The 21330-nt window shown below is 42.7% G+C and overlaps 1 protein-coding gene across 1 annotated transcript; it reads left to right on the top strand.

Moving 5' to 3' along the window:
- Positions 1-12429: 12429 nt before the first annotated feature.
- On the top strand, positions 12430-18624 carry metrnla (meteorin like, glial cell differentiation regulator a). The gene is made up of 4 exons (XM_030734906.1): positions 12430-12795; positions 14397-14785; positions 17682-17741; positions 17882-18624. The coding sequence occupies exons 1-4, from the start codon at positions 12698-12700 to the stop codon at positions 18193-18195; spliced, it is 861 nt and encodes a 286-aa protein (XP_030590766.1). The 5' UTR covers positions 12430-12697; the 3' UTR covers positions 18196-18624.
- Positions 18625-21330: the final 2706 nt, after the last annotated feature.

Raw genomic sequence — 21330 nt, 5'->3', positions numbered from 1 at the left:
CAGAGGTGAAGCAGGTTGGGAGAGAGGATGGTGGAGGTCAGGAGTCACCACACAGGAGGCAAAACATCCTCTGCAATACTCCCAAAAGTCACATCCCCTCATGTTGCTGCAGCCAGACCTGAACATCCTCCCAGCAGTCCAAACACAGCCATGCTCTTCCCTGTACACCTAGTCTGTAACAAATAACATGGGATGAAAAAGTCATCTGTGAAAATGTTTGGATTGTTATGTCTGAGAGGCACGCCTGTTATCGCCCGGCTGTTTGGATAATATTTTTATACGCTGCTTTTGTGGTTTTGTTTAAAAAAACAAACAAAAAAAAAAACACTTAACCCCTTGATGATTTTCATGTTTTAGTTTTAGAAGACAGATACATATTTGTTTGTGAATTGAGGAGAATACTGTGAACCTGATGCTGTGAAGATCAATGTGTTCGTGGCAAACGAGCAGAAATAACACATTGGATACATCAGGTTTTCACCACTTCTTGGCAGCGCAAGTTTTAGCTGCTTTTTCTTATATAAAAGAAACAGACAAAGCTTCATGTCTCATATATTTTTTTTCTATATTTTTGTTTCTATTTTCAACACAGTAGTCTCTTCAAGAGTCATTTAACATTTCTGTGTGCAGATGGCAGTTACTTTCCTTACGGTTTTAGCTGCTGTGAGTGTGTGCCGGCTCTTCACAGTGCCAGTGGCAGAGAAAGACGTGTTTTATCGACAGGTGTGACTCCTGACCCTTCCTCTGTCTGTGTCTGTCAACACATCTAACCCTGATGTCTCAGCTCAGGCGTGGAGAGACATGCTGCACCACCACCACCGGCTTTGTCTGCTCACCTGCTCACATGAATACAATATCCAGTCTGTTAAACAGCAGCAGCTCATGCTTGTAATTGCTCTTGACTTTGCAGCTTGAATTGTGCAGTCTTGTCTCTGACGAGTTTAAAAAAAGAAAAAAAAGGAAATATGATTGAATACATGGTATCAGAAAAACAGGCTCTATGTTCAATCTTCTGAACCGCCTTTCAGTGAGTAATGAGGAGGGGACTGATCATAAACTACTTGCTGATGTTGAGCAAGAATTTGCACACTGGAGATGATGTCAAAGCCCAAATATCTCTTGGCAATTCACCAGTGAGTTTCCTTAATTTATTTACTGGACAGCAAGGTTAATCTTTACACAAAGATGACATTCTTGGCAAGTCTCCTGGATGACACACACACACACAGGCATACACGTGTATACTTTCATTCAACCGGCAGATGACTCCAGATGTTTCCTAAACAGATGAAAGGGAGGGAAGCTCCTCGCCAGCCTGCATTAGGCTCAACGAACGCTCGGAAGCTGGCCAGATGGAAACGCCCAGGTCTCCATACTGTATCCTTCTCAGTGGCCCTTGCAGCCAAGGGTCTATAGTTGTGATTTATATCCCCAGGAAGTGTCGGGCTCGTGGTGAGGATGAGGAGTCTGACACCACTGTCATTCAATAAAGCTTCATGATAAGAGGAGATAAGAGAATAGAGGGAAAAAAAAATGAAATCAGTCTCTAAGAATACACTGCAAATGTGCTTGTTTCAGTATGCTTATTAATAGTTAGACTGGCCTGCTTTGTGGCAATTTCATTTAAGTGGACAAATTATTTCTCATTTGGGGTTTTAGATAGGCAGCAAGGAATTATTAAAGCTCTCCAACAGACTCGTCTTTCACCACAGATTCATGGAAATGTCAGCGTGTTATTAAATCTGCCACTGCGGCTCTGCGGAGCTTGTGGTCAAGACCCAGACTTACCCTTGAAAAAAACAAAAAAAAACAAATGGCAACTTAGCGAGGCTCCAGCCGCAGCCTGAGGTGTGTAAGCCACCCACGTTTTTCTTCATTGTATCTGAATAATGTAACATCGGTGGAAGCCGCAAACCTCTCAAAATGTCACTAGGAGTCAAAAGTAGGTGTGTCTTTCACCTGAATGGGAACAATTATGGTGTTACCTCAGCTCAGTACAATGGGCCCATTGTGAGAAGTATATCTCCATGGGCTGCTGGTGGATCTGAGGCTTTGCGAGATGAGAGTGGGACAGGGTTGAGGTGCGGAGCGAGCCCACCGCTGAATCACTTCCTTTGTTTGCAGACATATCCTGGGATTTTTTTTTTTTTTTTTTGATCATATGGTTGGAATGGATGAAGCTCAAAGCTGCTTAACTTTGCTTACAGTCTGGGCTGCACACTGCGTCAGACAAATGCGAAAGCACGTTTAATCTTGCACTGAATAATGCACATTCTCACTTTAGAAAACCATCCAGATTTGGCTTCAGACACACAAAATGCTAATAAAACAAAACCAAAGTATTATTTCAAATATTTTACATAAGTTGTGTAAATGTGTGGTATTTTGATTTAGTACAGATGGTAAAGAGGATGCAGCCTTTTGTCTTTTAGACTCATTGATCAGGCAATGTGCTGCATCCTCCGCTCATGCCTCCTTTGTGATGGAGTGTGCATGTGTGTGTGTGTCACCTGCTGCAGCTCTTTCAGCTGGTTGTGATTCACCTGCATAGATGCATGTCTCATCATGACGGAGTCTCCTGTGTTTCAACAGGTGTCTGGAAGACCAATAAAGTGAACTCCTTGACACAAGAGTATATTCAGCAAAGGGATACAGCGATGTATGTGTAAAGACCAGCTCTTTTTAACTTAAAGAAGGTTATTTTTCAGAAATCAACTATTATTTAAATAGTGGTGAGTGTCTCTAATATTTTATCTTCCTCCATCGCAAATGTGTTCTCACTTTGTCTTCTGCTGTGAGTATATCTGATATGCTTTCATATGTGTGACTTTTGACCTGCTGAAGCGTGTCTGCGTATTGGATCATGTGACCCTGGAAGTGTGTGCGGAGTGTGCCAGCCTTGAGTATGCGTGAGGCAGGCTAAGTGCTGAAGGTGCGTGCATCAGATACACAAACCGGCCGGACAACTTGCTGATTCAGCCCTGCGGTGCTAAAGATGTGTGTTTGTGTGTTTGTGTGTGTGCGTGCGTGCGAGCGATGAGCCTACTTAGCCCAGCTAAGCCAGGCAGGCAGAGAGTGGAGTAGAGGGCAGACTACCACAAAGCACAATAATAAGATCATGAAGCACAGCCTCCATGCTCAGCTCCCATGATCCATGCTCAGCTGATCCTGCAGCTGATCTGGCAGTAACGTTCTCCTTGTTCCACTCAGTCAGCACAGAAGCCACTTTCACCTTCATCCAGGTTATTAAACACACACATATATTAATACTCCTCCTGCGTTCTAAAACCCTAAAATAGCTTCAAACTGCCCTTGAAGGTGACTTTATACAGATACATTGTAAGTCACCTTCTAGGGCAACAAAATGATTAAACTCACCTTGAAGTAGTCTGAGACTCTCTCTCTACCTGCTCTGCTCAAAATCTCTCTTGGTCTCATCAAAGACTCAGTTGGCAGAAGCCTCGGCACAACCTTTGGTTGTACGCGAGAAGATACAGACCTAACAGGTTATTTGAGTATTGGTCTGCGCTCTTCATTAATGCCATGCTTCAGGTTCTGGCATGCCTGTGTTGTTTTTGTTTCACATGACACAAAAAAAAAAACCAGAAAGGCTGAACTGTTTAGCAACTGCTTGGAGTCTGGCAATACCAGAAGAGAGAAAGACTGTCCATCAGCAGCAAACCAAAAGCAACACCGTGATGAAATGTGATATTTTTATATTTTGGGACAACAAGTACCCTCAATACTAGAGCTGTCGTAAATAACTAGCACTACTTTTTCACACTTCTAATTTTAGTAAGTGGCATTTCCTTTAAAACGGGTCTCGGTTTCAGTTTTGCAGAGTTGCTGTTGTGATGACAGCTTTGCAACATGTCCGGCAGAACAAATTAAATGAGATAATGCTCTCCTTATTTACCCCTTTCTAAGCTAATAAATTTCACAAAGCAATTCAATTGACTTCACTTTTATTTCAAGGTAAATCCCGTACAATATTAGAAAGAAAATTTTAGAAAGAGGGCTTATTTTCTATGACATATGCAGGAAAACGAACCACCTCTCTCTTAAAGCCTTGGATATTTTTATACTTTGTCTAAATACAATCTAACCCTTATCTATCCAGTCCTTGGACCACATCGGTTTGTGAATCAGCAAATCAATGGGTCGCACCTTCACCGCTGTCTGAACTCCTCTCTGTCTGAATTCCAGCTCTTGTTCCAAAGCAATGGAGAACAAAAACAGTGTTTCCATAAGGAGCTGCCATATATCGTTTATCCCAACACTTGACTGATTGCTTTGTTCTACAGTTTGGTGGTTCCTTCTCCAGGCAAACCATGTGCTAATACTGTATATAACTTTGCATGTGGATAAACACAATAAGTTGACTGTTCTCTTCCTCTGCATTTCCCCTTCTCATTCTTGTTTCCTTTGTAAACTCATGAGCTTGTTATGTGAACATAATTGTGCTGAAAGAGCTGGGCCGATTGGACGGCAGTGTGGGATGTGTAGTGGTGGAACAAATATTCGGATCCTTTGCTTAAAGCCGGGGGTAGGAAGACATTTTTTTTGTTTTTTTTGTGGTTATTGGGCAAAAAAAAAAAATTCCATTATAACCTTTCAGCATAATGTAGTTCAATGGTCTGAGCTCTGTTTTCAGACTAGCCTGTAATGGGAGACATTAGCCAGTCACAGGTCTTTCCCGAGAGAGAGTGTATTTTTATTGTCTGTTCTACAAATGCAGACTTGTGTGCATGTCCCCTCAGATACTGGGAACACCTGCAGGAAAATTTGGCTCTCTAGAATTAACAATTCAATCAATTGCAACTAAAATAAGGAAGCCAGTTATCTGCACGCTTCTCGCATAGGTACAGTTGGACATTACACAGACTCAGGATCAGGGAGTTGGGAGGTTAGAGCCCATTCAGTGTCCATTACAGATGTACTGGGCATGTGTTTTCACATGGAGAAATTCAGGGAAGCAGTGCCTGTGTGTAAATGGTGAAGTAAATAAAGGTGTCATATAAATGGATTGCAGTGAGAAGTACATTATATTTCTCTACTGTACTTTACTTAACTGTACCTAATCATTTCCAGTGCTGTAGCTGTGGCTGGCATTCATTTGTTTACATGTGGCTTCAAAAATCAAATCAGCAAGTGTGTGTATGGTTAAGTTTTCTTCTTTCATTTTTCACCCTAAACCACATGGGGGGAGCCAGGAGGCATCTCCTCAAAGCTCTAATTCTCTAAGTATAAAAAAGAGCCTAAACCAAAAACATAATTTCAATCATCCATTGACAATACTCAGGGAGTCTCACTAAACCTCATCTGCACTGTCAGATCACTGCATCTCTGATTGAACAAAGCAGGCATCCCTTCTAATGTTAAAATTCCATTAAAAAAAATCTGTTTTGCTGTACTGGCCTTTATGAAATCAATATTACTCTGATCTTTGAATGTGCTGCTGAAACTCCAAGAGACTAAAGGATTAGGCGCTGCACAGGAATGATGCCAGTAAGCGGGAATAGACAGAAAGAGCCGATCTCCTTCTGTGAGCCAAAGAACTTAGGAATTACAAAAGAAGGCGATCTTGCCTTTTTCCTCCCACCCCCACAGTTCCCGAGTCTATCATGGCTGTCACCTAGCATCAGCAGGCCTAAAGGCTGAAGCTTTTTGTGCATAGCATCCTGGACTGATCGTGCAAATCGAGGAATGAGAGTACCCATCAAGGAAACTCTCATGTCACAGGGCCATGAAGAAGAAGAGGAAGGGATGTGGGCCAGAGGAAGCCACGAGAATCCGATCACTGAGGCTAATCTGATGAGCGGAAGTTGTCTTGCTTGTGGTGGAGAAAAGGCGGTTTAAACATAGAGTACTGGATTCTGGGGTTTTGTTGCCAAATTCAGCTGCAAAATGTCTGACCGGACATGTAGTCTGATCCATATCTGATTTCTGTAAAATCTGGAGCTAGAAGAGTTACTTTAACTGTGCTGCTACTTTCATAAGGGATAGTCATTACTGTTACCCACATTCTTCTTATGAGCCCTCAGTGCTGTGGTCGCTCAGGTCTCTGTGTGCCGCAGAGATATGAAGGTGATGAAAGCTAAAAGTGATGAGAACAGCTTGGAGGCATCATTGGCTGATTTGCATGGACTTGGCAGTGTCACTCTGTTGAGCCCCCCACCCCCAAGCACATACACATGAGCTATACATCACAATCGGGACTGAAACAAAAGCCAGGCTTTGCCTGCACTGGCGTGCAAAACTTTCAGGGAATTTTGAGTGCGATGCTCCATTTGCTGCATACTTCACATATGTCACGATCCTCCCACAAACTCTCACACTAACTGGACTTTACCATCGGCAGTTCAACCACTGACCAGGGCTGATGCCTGACATTTAGAAACTGCGTGGCTGGGATGAACAATGTTTTTTTTAAGCAAGTAATTAGGACTGACAAAATGATGCAAGGTGTTGGTAGGGAGACAAACACCATGTCAGTCCTCAGATATGACCGGCACTTCAAAATGACAGGGCTCTTGTTTACTGAGAGGAATGTGACAACCTGGAAGAGAGCCAGAGAAGGATGATGGCAGGCAGACGGCCCGTTGATGCTATCAGCACCTTCCAATCTGCTTGTGCATGCCACAAAATATCGGACATGGTTATGTGACTAAAGTTTACAGTGTATCTGTCTCGGATAGCAGCTCTAGCGAAACAGGTTGAGACTAGCTTGGAAAAAAAGAGCAGCAGTGTTTTCATCAAACTGGTTTTCTGAGCAGGAGGTTTGACACAGAAGGGAAGGCTGTTGAAAATGAACTCCAGATAAATAAACCCAGAGAACAAAATGCCACAGACAACAATAGGTCTGTTCAGGAGAGTTTTTTTTTTTTTTCTTTTTGTTGTTGTTGTCATACAGCAAACAATATGTTTCTTCATCATCCTCTGTACTTACTACAAAAAGGTACTTACTACAAAAAGGTACTTACTACAAAAAGGTACTTACTACAAAAAGGGTTCTCTTAACAATCGTTAGAGAGTATGTTCATAGACGAGCCCAGTTTCTTGCTTAACCAAAGTGAAACAATTAAAGACAAGACAAACTAAGAGTTAAATAACAGGCCAGTGAGGAGACAAACAAAACACACAGGCACACACACACACACACATATATAAATCACATCCTGTCAGCAGCCTAATCTATTTTATGACTGCTATTTCACCTGGAGGCTTCCTAAAGGCATTAAGTCATGCTCACCAAGAGTTTGGGACAGCAGGCTTGACCAAAAAAAAACAACCCTTCCCTCCCCCAAAAAACTCCCGAAACTCCACTCATTCTCTTGCACACTATCCCAGGCTGTATAACACATATTTACCAAACACACTTAATCCTCTAATTTATGCTGCACCTCAGTGCCTCTCTGTTGAACATCGTAAGTAAGAGTAACAGTAAGAGCGCACCGTATGATTAACTTTTTTGTTTCTCAGCCTCATGATTTGTTCCCCACCTCTGCCCCCCCCGACAACCATCACCATCACTAGAGGGACTTCTGACAGGTGGAGAGTGAGAGCTAAAATAACAAACACTGGCAGCAAGAGAGCAGGCAACTGCAATAACGTGATGAAGGGAATAATAAGAAATGTTATTTCATAACATTTAGTTATTATGACCTGACTGCTGGGTAGGTATCGCTGTAACGCCATCTTGTTTTACAGTTTCAAACACGCACACTCACTGTCTGCTCCATCGGATACAGCTGTTCAAATGCTCGTGGAGTGGAAATATCTAATCAGCCAATCACATGGCAGCAACTCATTGCATTTAAGGGCAGAGACATGATTAAGACAAGTGACTGAAGTTCAAAGCAAGTATCAGAATGGGGAAGAAAGGTGATTTAAGTGACTTTGTTGGTGCCAGACAGACTGTTGTTTCACAAACTGCTGATCTGATGGGATTTCCCCACACAATCATCTCTAGGGTTTACAAAGAATGGTCCAAAAAAGAGAAAACATCCAGTCAGCGACAGTTCTTTGGGTGAAAATGCTTTGTGCAAGCGAGAGGTCAGAGGAGAATGGCCAGACTGCTTTGAGCTCATTGGAAGGCAACAGCAACTGAAATAACCACTTGTTACAATAAAGATATGCAGAAGAGCATCACTCTGAATGCACAACAGGTCAAACCTTGAAGCATATGGGCTGTAGCAGCAAAAGACCACACTGAGTGCCACTCGCATGAGCTAAGAACAGGAATCTGAGGCTACAGTTCACATGGATTCACCAAAATTGGACAGCAGAAGAAGGAAAAACCTAGCCTGTTTTGCTGCAACATTCAAATGGTCCGTTCAGAATTTGAAGTAAACAACTTGAAAGCATGAATCCAACCTGCCGTGTATCAATGTTAACAGCCTACCAGAGTTTTGCTACTGACCATCTCCATTCCTTTACGATAACAGTGTACTTATCTTCTGATGGCTGCTTCCAGCAGGATAACACACCATGTCACAAATCTCAGATCATCTCAAACTGGGTTCTTGATCATGCCAGTGAGTTCACTGTACTCAAGTGACCTCCACATCAGTCACCACATCTCAGTCCAATAGATCACCTTTGGGATGTAGTGGAGCAGGAGCTTCACATGTTGATGTGCAGCAGACGAAATCTGCAGCGACTGTGTGATGCTATCATGACAATGTGGACCAAAATCTCCAGCACCAATGTTTCCAGCACCTTGTTGAGTCTATGGCATGAAGAATGAAGGGAGTTCTGATGGCAAAAGGAGACAAACCCAGTACTAATGAAGTCTGCCTAATCAAGTGGCCATGGAGTGTATTTGGCATTCTTATTTAATCTTTGGCTTAAATAAAAATGTTTTTCATTTAGGAGATAGACAGGAGTCAGGAAAGAAAATTTTGGGGTTTTTTGCATACCCCTTGCTTCACGCACTGTACAGGAGCACTGTTTTAATTCATATTTGGTGACAACCCTGAACATGGACACTGGAGAGAAGTCATTAATCACCACATGAGTCTTACGGAGGCCTGTTGCTTGCTAAACCCTAGCACTGCTCTCAGCGACACAAACACTGGAAACCACATCACACATTCACAATAACCAAAGTCTAAACACCACACAACTGTAATAACCACAACACTACTGAAATGATAGGAAGATGTTGCACTTGCTACTGCTGAACTGTTCCTTCCTCGGGGCGTAAACTTAAAAGTCGAGCACAAATTAAGTTGAACTCCCTAATTTATTTTAAGTAAGGACATTATTTGTAATTACACTGTGTATCTGTGATGTAACAGGGCAGGTGCTATTGTTATGGATCTTCAGATGTCTTGCCTGGACACGTCTTGTGTTTCTGTTACCTCATCAAGAAGTGCAGCTTCCCAGGCAACTTGCAGTATGGTGAAGATAACACATAAATAAGAGCACACACACACACACACACACACACACACACACACACATGCACCGAGCTTCTAATCCTGACTACACAAACAAAATGAAAAAGTTGCACAATGTCTGGAACACGACTGAGGATTTGTGTTTTCCTTATAGTTATGGGAACTTCAAGGGAACTCTCGTTGAGTTAAAAGCCTATCGGCACATCCTTCTGCAGGTTGTGGGGGCCTCTCAGTTGCCCAAGCCGGGACATGCACCCTGCATGTCAGGTCAGTAATGCAGATTTGTCAATCACCACTGAGCCACAACCAATTTCACATCCCAAGAAACCAGAGAATAAAAGTAGCAGTTACAAACTGCGCTGGTTTTCCTTGTCAGACGGGTTTCTTTCCCATGTAAAATGCCTTCCAGACACAAAACAACTTTTTCATAAGAAATCATTGCGAAGGATCCATTACTAGAGTGATGAGTAGATTATGTTTACCAATGCACCCAGCTGTAACAGACCCCAAAGATCTTCAAGTTCCACTTGTTGTACTAGCAAACAGAACTACATGTAAACTGTGATGTTGGTGGGACTTGTGTGTCATTAAGTTGGAAATCAACTGGTAAAATGAATCTGACATCCCACAGAGCTGTCTGGAGCCAGAGACTGTATATAAAAGATGGCTGTAGCCACTGTCACTGAGCATTTTGGCCACTACCAGCTTAGTTTTCTGGAGCAAGAAGTTAAAGCATGTTGACAAGAGAATTCACAAACTGTACATGGACACATGATTTGTCAGATAATTTCAATAAAGATGTTTCAAAAGATGCCAACAGCACAAACATGGCGGGGAGGTCTTTGCCATATTTTTCTTTTTTCCCCTCCAGACTCCCTCTCATCTGTGGGGAGGGGTGGGGGTGGGTGATTTAACAAAATAAATTAAAATTGCAGAGCTCCTGTGACATTATTAATAGGCATATTGGTTAATGCCATCATTACATCACATAAAGAAACATGCAAATTTGTTTTTACTTGACCAATACTTGACTCTGATTAGCTCGTTCCTTCATGTGGCCAGTATTTGCAGATGTCTGCAGAGCTACGGCCAGAGCATGAAACCACAGCTGATAGTCAGCCCTTTTCAGCCCTCAGATCTCAACATAATGTACAATTGATGGCTGCTATTAAAGTATATGGCAAACCTAAAAACAAGAATGCAACTGGACTGTAACACTAAAGTAAATTTGACCTACAGAGAGCTATTGTGGAGGATTTTTTAAAAACCATATTAATGCTAGAGTTTCACCAACATGTCGGCAATATTAAGCTCTTTGCGTCTATGCACCTTTCCTTTGAAAGGACACTGTCGGAAATTTGTGTCACTTTGTTTCCTTACCTCTTTTTCCCTTTACCTTCCCTTTACTAAGATCTGTGAAAGAGCACTTGGAGGCTCCAGCATCAGCAAACAACATGATTACTGCTCACAGAGACAAATCCTGCGGCACTAAAAAGCGCATTCTTTGAGGGGACTTAGAGACCTCTTTTAGACTCATTTCTTTTTTAAATAAAAAGTTTATCTTGTTGAAATATTCGGCGAATACTAAAGTGTTGTAATTGCGGAGCTGCTGTGGTTTCCACACAACGTTTGTGCAACCTTCAGGTGCTGTCGAAATTTTCCTTTCTGGTGTCACTTGAGTTGAGCAACTAATCAGAACACACTCGCAAATAATAAAAGGGAAGTTGGGGATTGTTTGACATGAACATATTACTCAGTTTTAAGTCAGTCACCTTAAGTCAACACTGCAATGATGGAATCGCTATAAGCCAAATATGCTTATTCTTTTAAATTTGTGTGTGTGTGTGGATGGGGGGGGGGGGCAGTCACAAAATAGGATAAGACGATTACTTTATTGTCTCAACACACGGAGCAACAAATCAAAATACAATCTGTTAAAAAATCTCTTGATGATGTAATTAGATTATAATAACCTACATTTAGCATTACTAATATTCTTCCTCTTTCGGCCGCTCACCTTGGGAGGTGCCACAGCGCATTATCTGCCTCCACCCTATCCCTAACATCCTCCTCTGTTACACCAAACCTCTGCATGTCTTCCTTCACTGTATCCACGAACAACTGGCAGCTCCATATTCAGCATCCTTTGTCCAGTATATCCACTATCCCTCCTCTGAACATGTCCAAACCCTCTCAGCCTTGCCTCTCTAACTTGTCTCGATCTGGGCTGTCCTTCTGATATACTAATTTCTTATCATGCTATCATCCCCTGGTCACTCCCAAGGAAAATCTTAACATTTTCAACTTTGCCACCGCCAGCTCGTATCCTGTCTTGCTAGTGCCACCGTTTCTAAACCATATATCATAGCAGGTCTTACCATGCTGCTGTCCTTCTGTCACTTATCACCACTGAACAGAATATATATATATATATATATATATATATATAAGAGATAAGATAAGATAAGATAAGATAAGATAAACTTTAATAATCCCACGACGGGGAAATTTGTGCATTACAGCTCTCAATACAGAGAAAAAATGAAAAGGATGAGTAAGAACAGATAACTAAACTAAAAACTAAAATTCAATAGAATAAAATAAAATAGCAAAAAACTATACACATATACATAAGCACTATATACATAAATATATATATCAGATATTATATATTTTGATATATAATATCAAAATATTATATACTTATATATATATATATATATATATATATATATATATATATATATATATATATATATATATATATATATATATATATATATATATATATATATATATATAAGGAAAGAGCATCTTCACTTGTGCCAGCAACTGTTACCATTATAATTAATCATTTGATGTACCATATCATTAAATAACACGCATTTACTGAAACGTCAACCAAATCTGAATGCGCACAATTTTAAACGTCAAAGCTCTCAGATCGGAGCCCCAGTCGAGTCCCTGAACGCACCACTAACACAGCTAGGGTGTGACGTAGAGCGCAATCAGGGCTGCTGAGGCAGAGTCGGAGCTGAATTCGCTCCACATTTTACGGAGGGCTGTCAGCACTGAGCGCAGCTACCGAGAGCGACAGAGTGCGTGTGTATGTGTGTGTGGGGTGGGAAAGAAAAGGCGCTTTTAATCCCCTGAACTTTCCGAGAATAAAAGAAGAAACCCCGGGGAGCGCACGGAGCGGACCGTGGCACATGGAAACGCTATGCAGCTGGAGAGACAGCGGTGGACTTTATCGTAGTTTCACTCAAGAGGAGGCAAAGTGAGGCGAGATAAACATGCTCACCCCGATGCTGGCCTCCTTGCTGCCGCTTCTCCTTCTCTTTAGGATTTCTTTCTGCCAGTATTCAAGCGACCAGTGCAGCTGGAAGGGCAGGTGAGGGTTACCGACCTTTTTCTTTTCTTCTTTTAACGCCAAACTAAACCGCTAAAATAAGAAAAGCGAGGATGTGAGTAAACGCGAAAGCTGATGGTGGCGACCTGAAATGACTGTGACTGAAACTCAAGACGCCGCCGTGATGTGAACCGGGCGTTAAACGAGTTAAACGATAAATTAACGTAAAATTAGACCCAGATTTTGACCGTGGGAAAAATATGTAGTTCATAATATGAGTTAAGAAACTGTGGTAATTTCGTCAAAAGTGTAGTAATTTCAGAGACGGCTTGCTGGGCTTGTGTTGGACTTATGAATGACACAATGGTTCAACCACAGAAGGATATTAACTTGATTTAAATACTTTGGAGCATAAAAATAACTATTTATGACATCCCACACAAATCAACTTTTTTCTCTCGTTTTGCGCCCCCCCCCAAAAAAAAGAAAAAAAAAGTGTGTGTGACATGTGCACATTAAAGGTAGGCATCCAGAGATTTATGATTGTTAAACGTCAGGAAATGAAGCATGCACTGGAAAGTTTCACCTCCCATCAAACATCTGCGGAAATCTGTTTTGCACTTGAGAGCTGTGCCTCAAATAAGTGTGGTTTTTGTTTTTCATCCTCCAGTCAGGAGGGGCAGCCCATACTTTTGAGCTTTCCACCAATAATCTGTTGTTCATTAGGGAGACTCTTGACTAATCTCCTTTAATTGCCTGCAGAAGTGATGAAGTTAGAAAGGACTTAATTAGAGGCATGCTGAGGAGAGCCTGGTTATGGGGCTGCAGCAAGCATATGCTCAGCATGTGCCGCGGGTTCCTTTTGAGATCTATGGCAAATTTTGAATTTCAGCATCTCATTTTCAGGAAACTGGGCGTTTCTCCTCCAGAGTCAAACCGCTAGCTTGGCATGCATATGCTGGTAGACTGCTGATGGCTTCCTGCCTCTGGCTTTGCCACAGAATGACTGACAGACCCAGAGTTTTCAAATCCTGACCAGGCATTAAGTTCTGGAGGGAGTCATTTGGTCATGCTGGCGCCAGAGGCCGAAGTGCTGCCCGGACAAGTCTCTTCCAGTCTCTTTGGTGGCTTGAAAGCAAGGGGAGGTTCAGTGCGTGACCTGCATTTGCACTTGCATGCTGCAGTCCCAGCTACTGTTGCTGCTGTTGTCTGCCCAGAAGCCCCTGTGTCCCTCCATTCATCCATTTCTGCCTCCAAACCCTTCCCAAAGGCAGCCTGCCAGTGGTGCGTTTTGCCAACGCGCTGGGCGGAACAATGTGGTATGGGGAGTGTGTATTGGAGCTGAGGTCATTTTGGCTGCTCCGGCTCGTGACTGGTCATGCAGCCAGTCTTGCGCACGGCCTTAATGCTTCAGGAGGAATGTGGTTTAATGTCCTCTGAGTCTGCCAGAGGACTTCGACTTGGTCAGTTAAATCGGGCTATAAATGACCTGAAAAATCATTTTTAGATTAGTGATTTATTCTTTATTTGGGAAAAGGGGGTTTGAAAAGAATTACAGTAAAAATTTGGCCTTCATGAAGAATGCAACTTTTATTGCAGCATGTTTGATATCTGCTGACTTTTTTTGCCTTTTCTTTTTTCAGTGGTCTGACCCACGAAGGCCACACCAGGGATGTGGAGCAGGTGTACCTACGTTGCTCCCAAGGCTCGCTGCAGTGGCTCTATCCCACAGGGGCCATCATTGTCAACCTTCGACCCAACACGGTCTCCCCGGCCACCTCTCGGCTCTCTGTCTGCATCAAGCCCTCCCTGGAGTCCAGTGGCACCAACATCTACCTGGACCGAAATGGCAAGCTGAGGTTACTGCTGCTCGAGCAGGACCAGGCTAAGGGCAAGGTGCACTGCTTCGGGATTCAGGAAGGGGCGCTCTTTATCGAGGCCGTCCCTCACATGGACATCAGTCGGCGGATTACAGCGTTCCAGTATGAGCTGGTCAGCGACAGGCACAAGGCGGGGCCACACTCACTCAGTGGTAAGATGCGTGTTTCTGCATGACATCTTTAGTGATACAAATAAAAACTGCCTCTTGTTTTATCTTCCTAGCTCCTATAAGAGCTTTAAAGGACTTACTTTTGATTCCCTCTAGAACTGAGCTCCTTTGTGCTTTGTCCCTGTGGTGTATGCTGAGCACTAAATGCAGCCATCTACTGGTGGAAACTTTTATTAAGTTGGACTCTAATAGTAGGAAACTCAACATTTGCTCCAGCACGCTGCTAATACTAAAGCCAAAGTCTATTTTTCTAGTAGTATTGTGTGTACATTAAGGTTTGGGGAAAATATATTTTTCTTGTCAAACTCATATTTTCACTGTGAGGATTAAAATGTCAAAATCAGCTTTTAAGCTTTTGTTTTTCAGGACAAAATGTTAACCCCTCAGCTCATTTTACAAACATTCTGACTTGATTTGACCCGGAGCGCTGCACTGCAAGCTTTCTGGCTAGCTCGTGTATGTGTGGAGGTTCCCAGTCATCCATTTCCATCAGAGGCCCTGTGTTTGGGCCTCTGATGGAAAAACAGCCGTGTATTTTCACGCTGCATACCTGCCAAACCTGCACATTTTCAAGCTGTGCAACTATGTTTTTTTTTGTGTTTTTTTTTTTTTTGTTCCCCACCTAAAGCAAAATATGAGCAGTATCACCCCACATCTGTTTTTACGGCTCACTGGGTTCACATACTCACATCCTGCGTCATTATCTGGCACAGCAGAAAGAGCGAGCGGGAGAGGGTTAAATGCAGAGGAGTTGTTTTGACCACATTAGTTCGCTCTGTAGTATAATCTGCTGCTGTAATGTGGCCTGAGATAGCGCTGGGATGATTCACAAAGACATTGGTCTCGTGTCATCTGAAGCCTGGAGCCACGGATTGATTGCTCCTTCTTCTTTTTTTTTTCCTCTTCACTCTGACCCACTGTGCTGGGATTGAGCCGCTCACCGTCAAACTGGAATGTTTCTTCAACCAGATGTTGGGAGGAACTTCTAGGACCATATAGGCTTGTATTTCCCTTGCTGTAACTCCCTTAACCTCCCTTTCAGCTCGCTTGACTTATTCTCCCTTTTCCTGTCCTCAGCCTCACTATTTCCTACCTCTTCATTTCTTTCTTGCCTATTTATCATTCTCATATTTTTCCTTTTCATTCCTCTCCCCTTCATATATCTTCCCTTTCTCTTCCTAGTCGTTTGAAGTGGGTTTCGTCTGTGCTGAGCGGTATTAGCAAGTTGTGCTCCATTACAGCGGAATGCATCTGGCCCCAGATGTTTCAGGGGCACTCTAATGTGCCCCTCCACTCCCTCCTTTACCACTCCTCCCATCCCTCATCCCTTTTTGCTCCTGTGAAGTGGTTCTGATCAGAATGGCGCTGCATGCGCAGAGAGCCAGAAAGAGATGCTGACTCGGTTCTCAGCCAATTCCTGCGGTTCTGTTTCATGTTTGACTTGCTTTGGAGAAAAACGCAGAAACACTGCAGGGTTTAGGCCTGGGTGCTCTGCCTGATTCTATGGCAGTGCGCAGGCTCACTTCAAAGTGAGCTTGCACTCTGCTCTGGGCGAGGTTGGCCTCTCTGAAGTCTCTTGGCTCTCCAGCTGCTCCTAAGCTATCCAGGCTTGTGGCTGTTTGACCCTTGATCTCTCTCTAGCAATGTTACAGTGCCTTGTGTTGCTACACTAGCTGACCTCACAGATCCCTCACCTCTGTACGCTCATCTTCAGACAAGCCAGCTAAAAATAAGTTTAAGTTATGCTCCTAAATATGGCCAAAGGTGAACACACTACTTTAGCAAGAAGTCTTATTATTATTTTTTCCTTAACCAGATTCATCTTTATATTTAGTTTTATGACCAGTTGTGCAAGTTGGGGTGCTTTTCAGTGCACGGGATCCACCTGAGCTAACATGTTTAAACATTTTTCCATTCATTTTGTGAGCAGACGATTGCTCCTTCCTCGCCCTCAGTCCTCTGCTGACTAGACAGTCCTCTTTTTGCACCCGCTCCTCCTCCTATCCCCCACCTGCTTCAGACTGCTACTAAGGAAAACCACAGCAGGTCTAGGGGTTAATAAAGGCATTCTGGTTAGGCGAGCCACAGGACCACCTGAGTCAACTAATCATCGACTTGACTGCTCTCATTTAGGGCCCTTTCTCCTGCTATAAAACAGTCTGGAAGAGGGTTGGCTGAGTGGCTGTCTGTCAAAGGTGAAATGGTGCCTGGGGCAGACTTTTGAATAATTGATAAGAGGCTGTTTTATTTATTTCTTTTATTTTTTACTTTTTAATTAGTTGCACTTTGATTGAGAGCCTGTCCTCTCGTGGCCTGTGCAAAGTAAGATGTGCATGAAATGGGTAAAATCGATCCTTTCCTTGCTTCTTCTGAAGTGATTTTCATTATAAGGCCTGCTGGGGTGCTGTCAGATGTAGCCTCTCCTAGTTTTACTGTTCTTCTTATATCCTTCATCTGGTCCTTGTTTGTCATGGGGTGTCAAGGGGTTCCTGTTGTGGCAGGAAAGCTGACTGAACAGCTCCCAGGAGCATTACTTACACACACGCGCACACACTCTGGCATTCGCACACACTCCAGCTTTTTAAGTTGTGCTTACTATCAGCAGCATGCCTCTGCCTGGTGTAAAACTCTGAGCTCTCCTGTTTCTAAATAAATAACCATTTGTCAGGATGGAAATTACTGTGACCCTAATTGTCTGTATATGAGGAACACTTGCTCAAACATGGCCACAAATGTGTGTTTACTGGAAATCAGTGAGCCTGTTAACAAGATTTTTATCATGCTGTGTGAATGACATCCTGCACTTTTTTATTTTAAATTTGCACTCCACTATTTCTCTCTGACCTTATCCACTTTTTTTTTTTTTTTTTCCACACAGCACCCTGTCAGCCCTGCAATGATGCTGAAGTGCTTCTAGCTGTCTGCACAAATGACTTTGGTAAGTACTGTTTTGAAGAATTATAGGCTTCCTGCTTCCTGCTGCTGTATGGTTGGCATAGATGTCCAATAAAAACACCACTCTCTGAAATATTGCTGTTGCCAGTCTCTAAATCCTCTCTTCCTGCTTGGGTTTTCCAGTGGCACGAGGCAGCATTAGGAACGTGGATCAGGAAGAGGAGCACTCATCTGTCACTGTGGAAATCAGTCGCCTTTACAGACAGAAGACCCAGGTCTTTGTAACTGGGGGTGTGAGGGTACGGAGCTGGACTGGCCGCGTCAAAATGCCCCTTCACTGTAGGGTGAGGTCTGGTGAGGGGGAGTTCCTGTTCACAGGGGCTGTGAGGTTTGGGGAAGCCTGGATGGGCTGTGCCCCACGCTACAAAGACTTCCTGCAGTTGTATCATGAAGCACAGCAGCAGGGCACCAACCCCTGTCAGGTGGACACTAACTGAGCAGGTCGCCTGCCCACGTTTGGAGATGGAACAAGTCTTCAGGAACTGAGGAGACTGGCCCAGTGAGGGGGGAGCCCCTCTCCTTTCCTGCTGTCTCATGACTCTTTGGAGACAATGCACGGAGCTGCTGGATGTTGCCAAGCAGCATGCTAGCCGAACTCTGGTGATGCAACGTGGAATGTGTTCAGACCGCCTTTCTTACGCACGAGGAATCGCAAAGATTTAAATGTAGCAGATCCCATTTGTTTGTGTATAAAATGTGAAATAATATTGTACATTTTGAAGTTCTGTGTACTTTGTTCAAAAACAAAAAAAAAAAAGCCTTGATGTACAGTTCTGAATTTATTTCTTATGACAGATGTATAAAATGAAAGTCTCTTATTTTGTTTAAAAATTAATTGCAATTTAATGCCTGAATTTATTTGTTTTTGTTTTGTTTTTTCAGGTTGTACAATTGTTTAAAAAAAAAAAAAAAAAAAAAAGAAACCAAAAAGATTTTTTTTTTTTTTTTGCCATGCACATGTTCACATCTGTGATGTTTGCATAAAATAAATTAGTTCTCCAGAGTTCAGGTGTTAGCGTGCATCTGTCCAGACTTGCAGGCCACTGTGTATAAGATGATTTAACTACTTTAACTGAAGTTTTAATTTAAGATTTTATTTCCAATCATTTTGTGTTTTAGACTAAAGTACGGCAGCCCGGAGATACAAAACAAATTCAAAAGATGGGGACAAAAATGAAAAATGCAACATTTAAGAAAACGACATAGAAAAGTTTTAAGAACAGTGTGACCAAACAAAACAGGACAATTCAAAAAATTTCACTGTAAGAAACTTTTTTTTTTTTTTTGTAGAAAATATTAGCAGTACTAATATTCATTGGTTGCAGCCCTAATTAACCCAATTTAGGGACACAATAGTGCTCTACGTGTAAATAGTGTCACTTTAAAGAAACATGGTGGGTAGATGTAGATCAAATATAATATTCACAAACAAGCTAAGAGGTTCATTTTCACCCGATTTGCCGCTGGAATGAAAACACCGTCATATGATGTGCATTAGCCTCCTCACCTAAGCCTTGAGCTGAAACTGTCTGCCAGGCGTGCAGAGAGATTGATATCAGAGAGTTGGGGTGGATTCCTCTGCATTGGTTCCTGTGGTGATGGGGTGGCTGAGTGTCAAGGTCAATGTGAAAGGCCCCTTTGTTCCAGCGCAGCAGTCTAGTATGAGAGAGGCGAGTGAAGGCAAACCTGAATACAGCCCTGTGACGGGGCACCCAGCATAAAGTCGCACTTTCCAGCCACGCTAATTTTGATTGACATACACAATTCTGCTCGGGCGCCCCCTTTAAATGAAAGCCTTTCACTTTCATCACCTCAAATAAAACACGAGGAACCCGTTAGGTTATTGGAACTTGTAGCTGTGCCACACCAGCTGATGCAGCCTGTGAGCCAAGCCTGTTAAAATGACATCCAGTTCATGGCCAAAGCGCCTTTTGTCTGCCTTTTCGCTTTAAACGGAAATGCACCTAGAATGTCTTTCAGTAAGGTGCCCCACATGGACAATAGCTTTTCCAGACAGCGCTGCCCATTCAAATGAATGTCTGAATTCCAGCTAGATGCCAGAGGTCCTGGAATTGCTCACTGGGAAATGCAAACAGAGTTTCTATGGTAATGATTCCTTAGTGTGAACATTTTTGCTCTGGCTTTAAGACTGTGAGGTGGAGGAGGAGGGTAAGTGGATATTGCTTGACTGCCGGGACCTTCGCTGGTTGTCAGAGAACCTCTCTCCTTCCTTTCTGGCCAAACAAGCATTTCATCACAGGTAACACACACAGTCTTCAGGTGATTCCTCCAACCACTGACAGCTACATCACTTTGCAAAGCTTTAATGTACAGCTTGCTTTGTTTGCTTTGTACAGTTTTTTTTTAAAACTGCATATTTTACCAGCTGAGCTGTATCCATCTTATGTTTTATAAGAATATTTACAGTAGTTGTCACGTTGAGTTCATGTAATCTGGCATGGATTCAGTTTCACCAGAATCAATTTAATGATTAGTTCATTGACAAAAAGTTTATTCCCCCTTTAAAAAAAAAAAAAGACATCTGAGCTGTTTGTTGCACAGAAGAGTTGTGATGAAAACATTGATGCATATTGTTTCTGATGCTTAAAAGGCTAAACAATTAAAGTTGAAAAATAATCAAAAATGAACCAGTAATTAACCAGTTTCACAGCATGGCTTAAATCAAGCATGTGCTTGATTATACATCAGCAAAGGTTTCACAAACCATTAGTGGACAGCAAGCCTTAGTTGTAGAGCTAAACAACAACAACAACAACAACAACAACAACAAAAAATACATTTAATCTGCCACATGGTGGTGACACTAAAACTATCAACAAGTTAAGCCTCATGATAAATCTCCATACAAAAGAAAATAAAATGATCTAATTTATGATAATCATCTATACAGTTTTTCCAGTCTCAGCAGCTGGTGAGTATGTCTTCAGAGGGATTTGGTTCTCGTGTCATAAGGGCATGCATTCAATTAATGCGTTACACACATGCAATCAGTTAAATGTTCATGGGTGAGGTCAGATTTTGCTGTATTACCAGTTGAGAAGGATGAGTCTAAACCAGACATAAATATGTGGAGTTTTTGTGCTGTCTGTGTGATTCAGTCAGAAGTCACTGCATGGCCTTCTTGTGGGTGACATTAAAAAAAGAGAGAGAGAGAAAAAAAAAACCTGCTGCAGCTACTACTGAAACTGCAGCCAGGGTGCAAAGTCAAAAGGAAGTGCAGTGGAGCTAAAGACCAGGAGAACCCCTGCAGTGGGGAGAGGCCTCGGAGCTTCGTGGAGTGGCTAATATTTTTGAGCCTCTTTGGGAAGTGCTGGAATGTGGGGAATGTGTTGACTTCACACACACATGCATGTGCGGCAACCCCCAACACACCGCCGCCTTGATTAGTCAGAATCAATAGAGTCTCTGTGGTTTTTCTGTTTGTGTGTGTGTGTGTGTGTGTGTGTGTGTGTGTGTGTGTGTGTGTGTGTGCGTGTGTTAGTGTGTCTGCCTCCACTGTGCACGTGGCCCTAACCCCAGCACACATAAACACACCACCCCAGTGGCCAGAT

This window comes from Archocentrus centrarchus, chromosome 8 (assembly GCF_007364275.1).
Source record: "Archocentrus centrarchus isolate MPI-CPG fArcCen1 chromosome 8, fArcCen1, whole genome shotgun sequence".
NCBI lineage: Eukaryota > Metazoa > Chordata > Actinopteri > Cichliformes > Cichlidae > Archocentrus > Archocentrus centrarchus.
This window is presented reverse-complemented; position numbering and strand designations above follow the sequence as displayed.

Bases quoted from the DNA above. Each gene is read 5' to 3' on its own strand.
- metrnla (XM_030734906.1), top strand. From the start codon at position 12,698: ATGCTCACCCCGATGCTGGCCTCCTTGCTGCCGCTTCTCCTTCTCTTT. The intron at 12,796-14,396 runs GTGAGGGTTACC...TTCTTTTTTCAG, and splicing joins CAGTGCAGCTGGAAGGGCAG to TGGTCTGACCCACGAAGGCC. The intron at 17,742-17,881 runs GTAAGTACTGTT...TGGGTTTTCCAG, and splicing joins TGTCTGCACAAATGACTTTG to TGGCACGAGGCAGCATTAGG.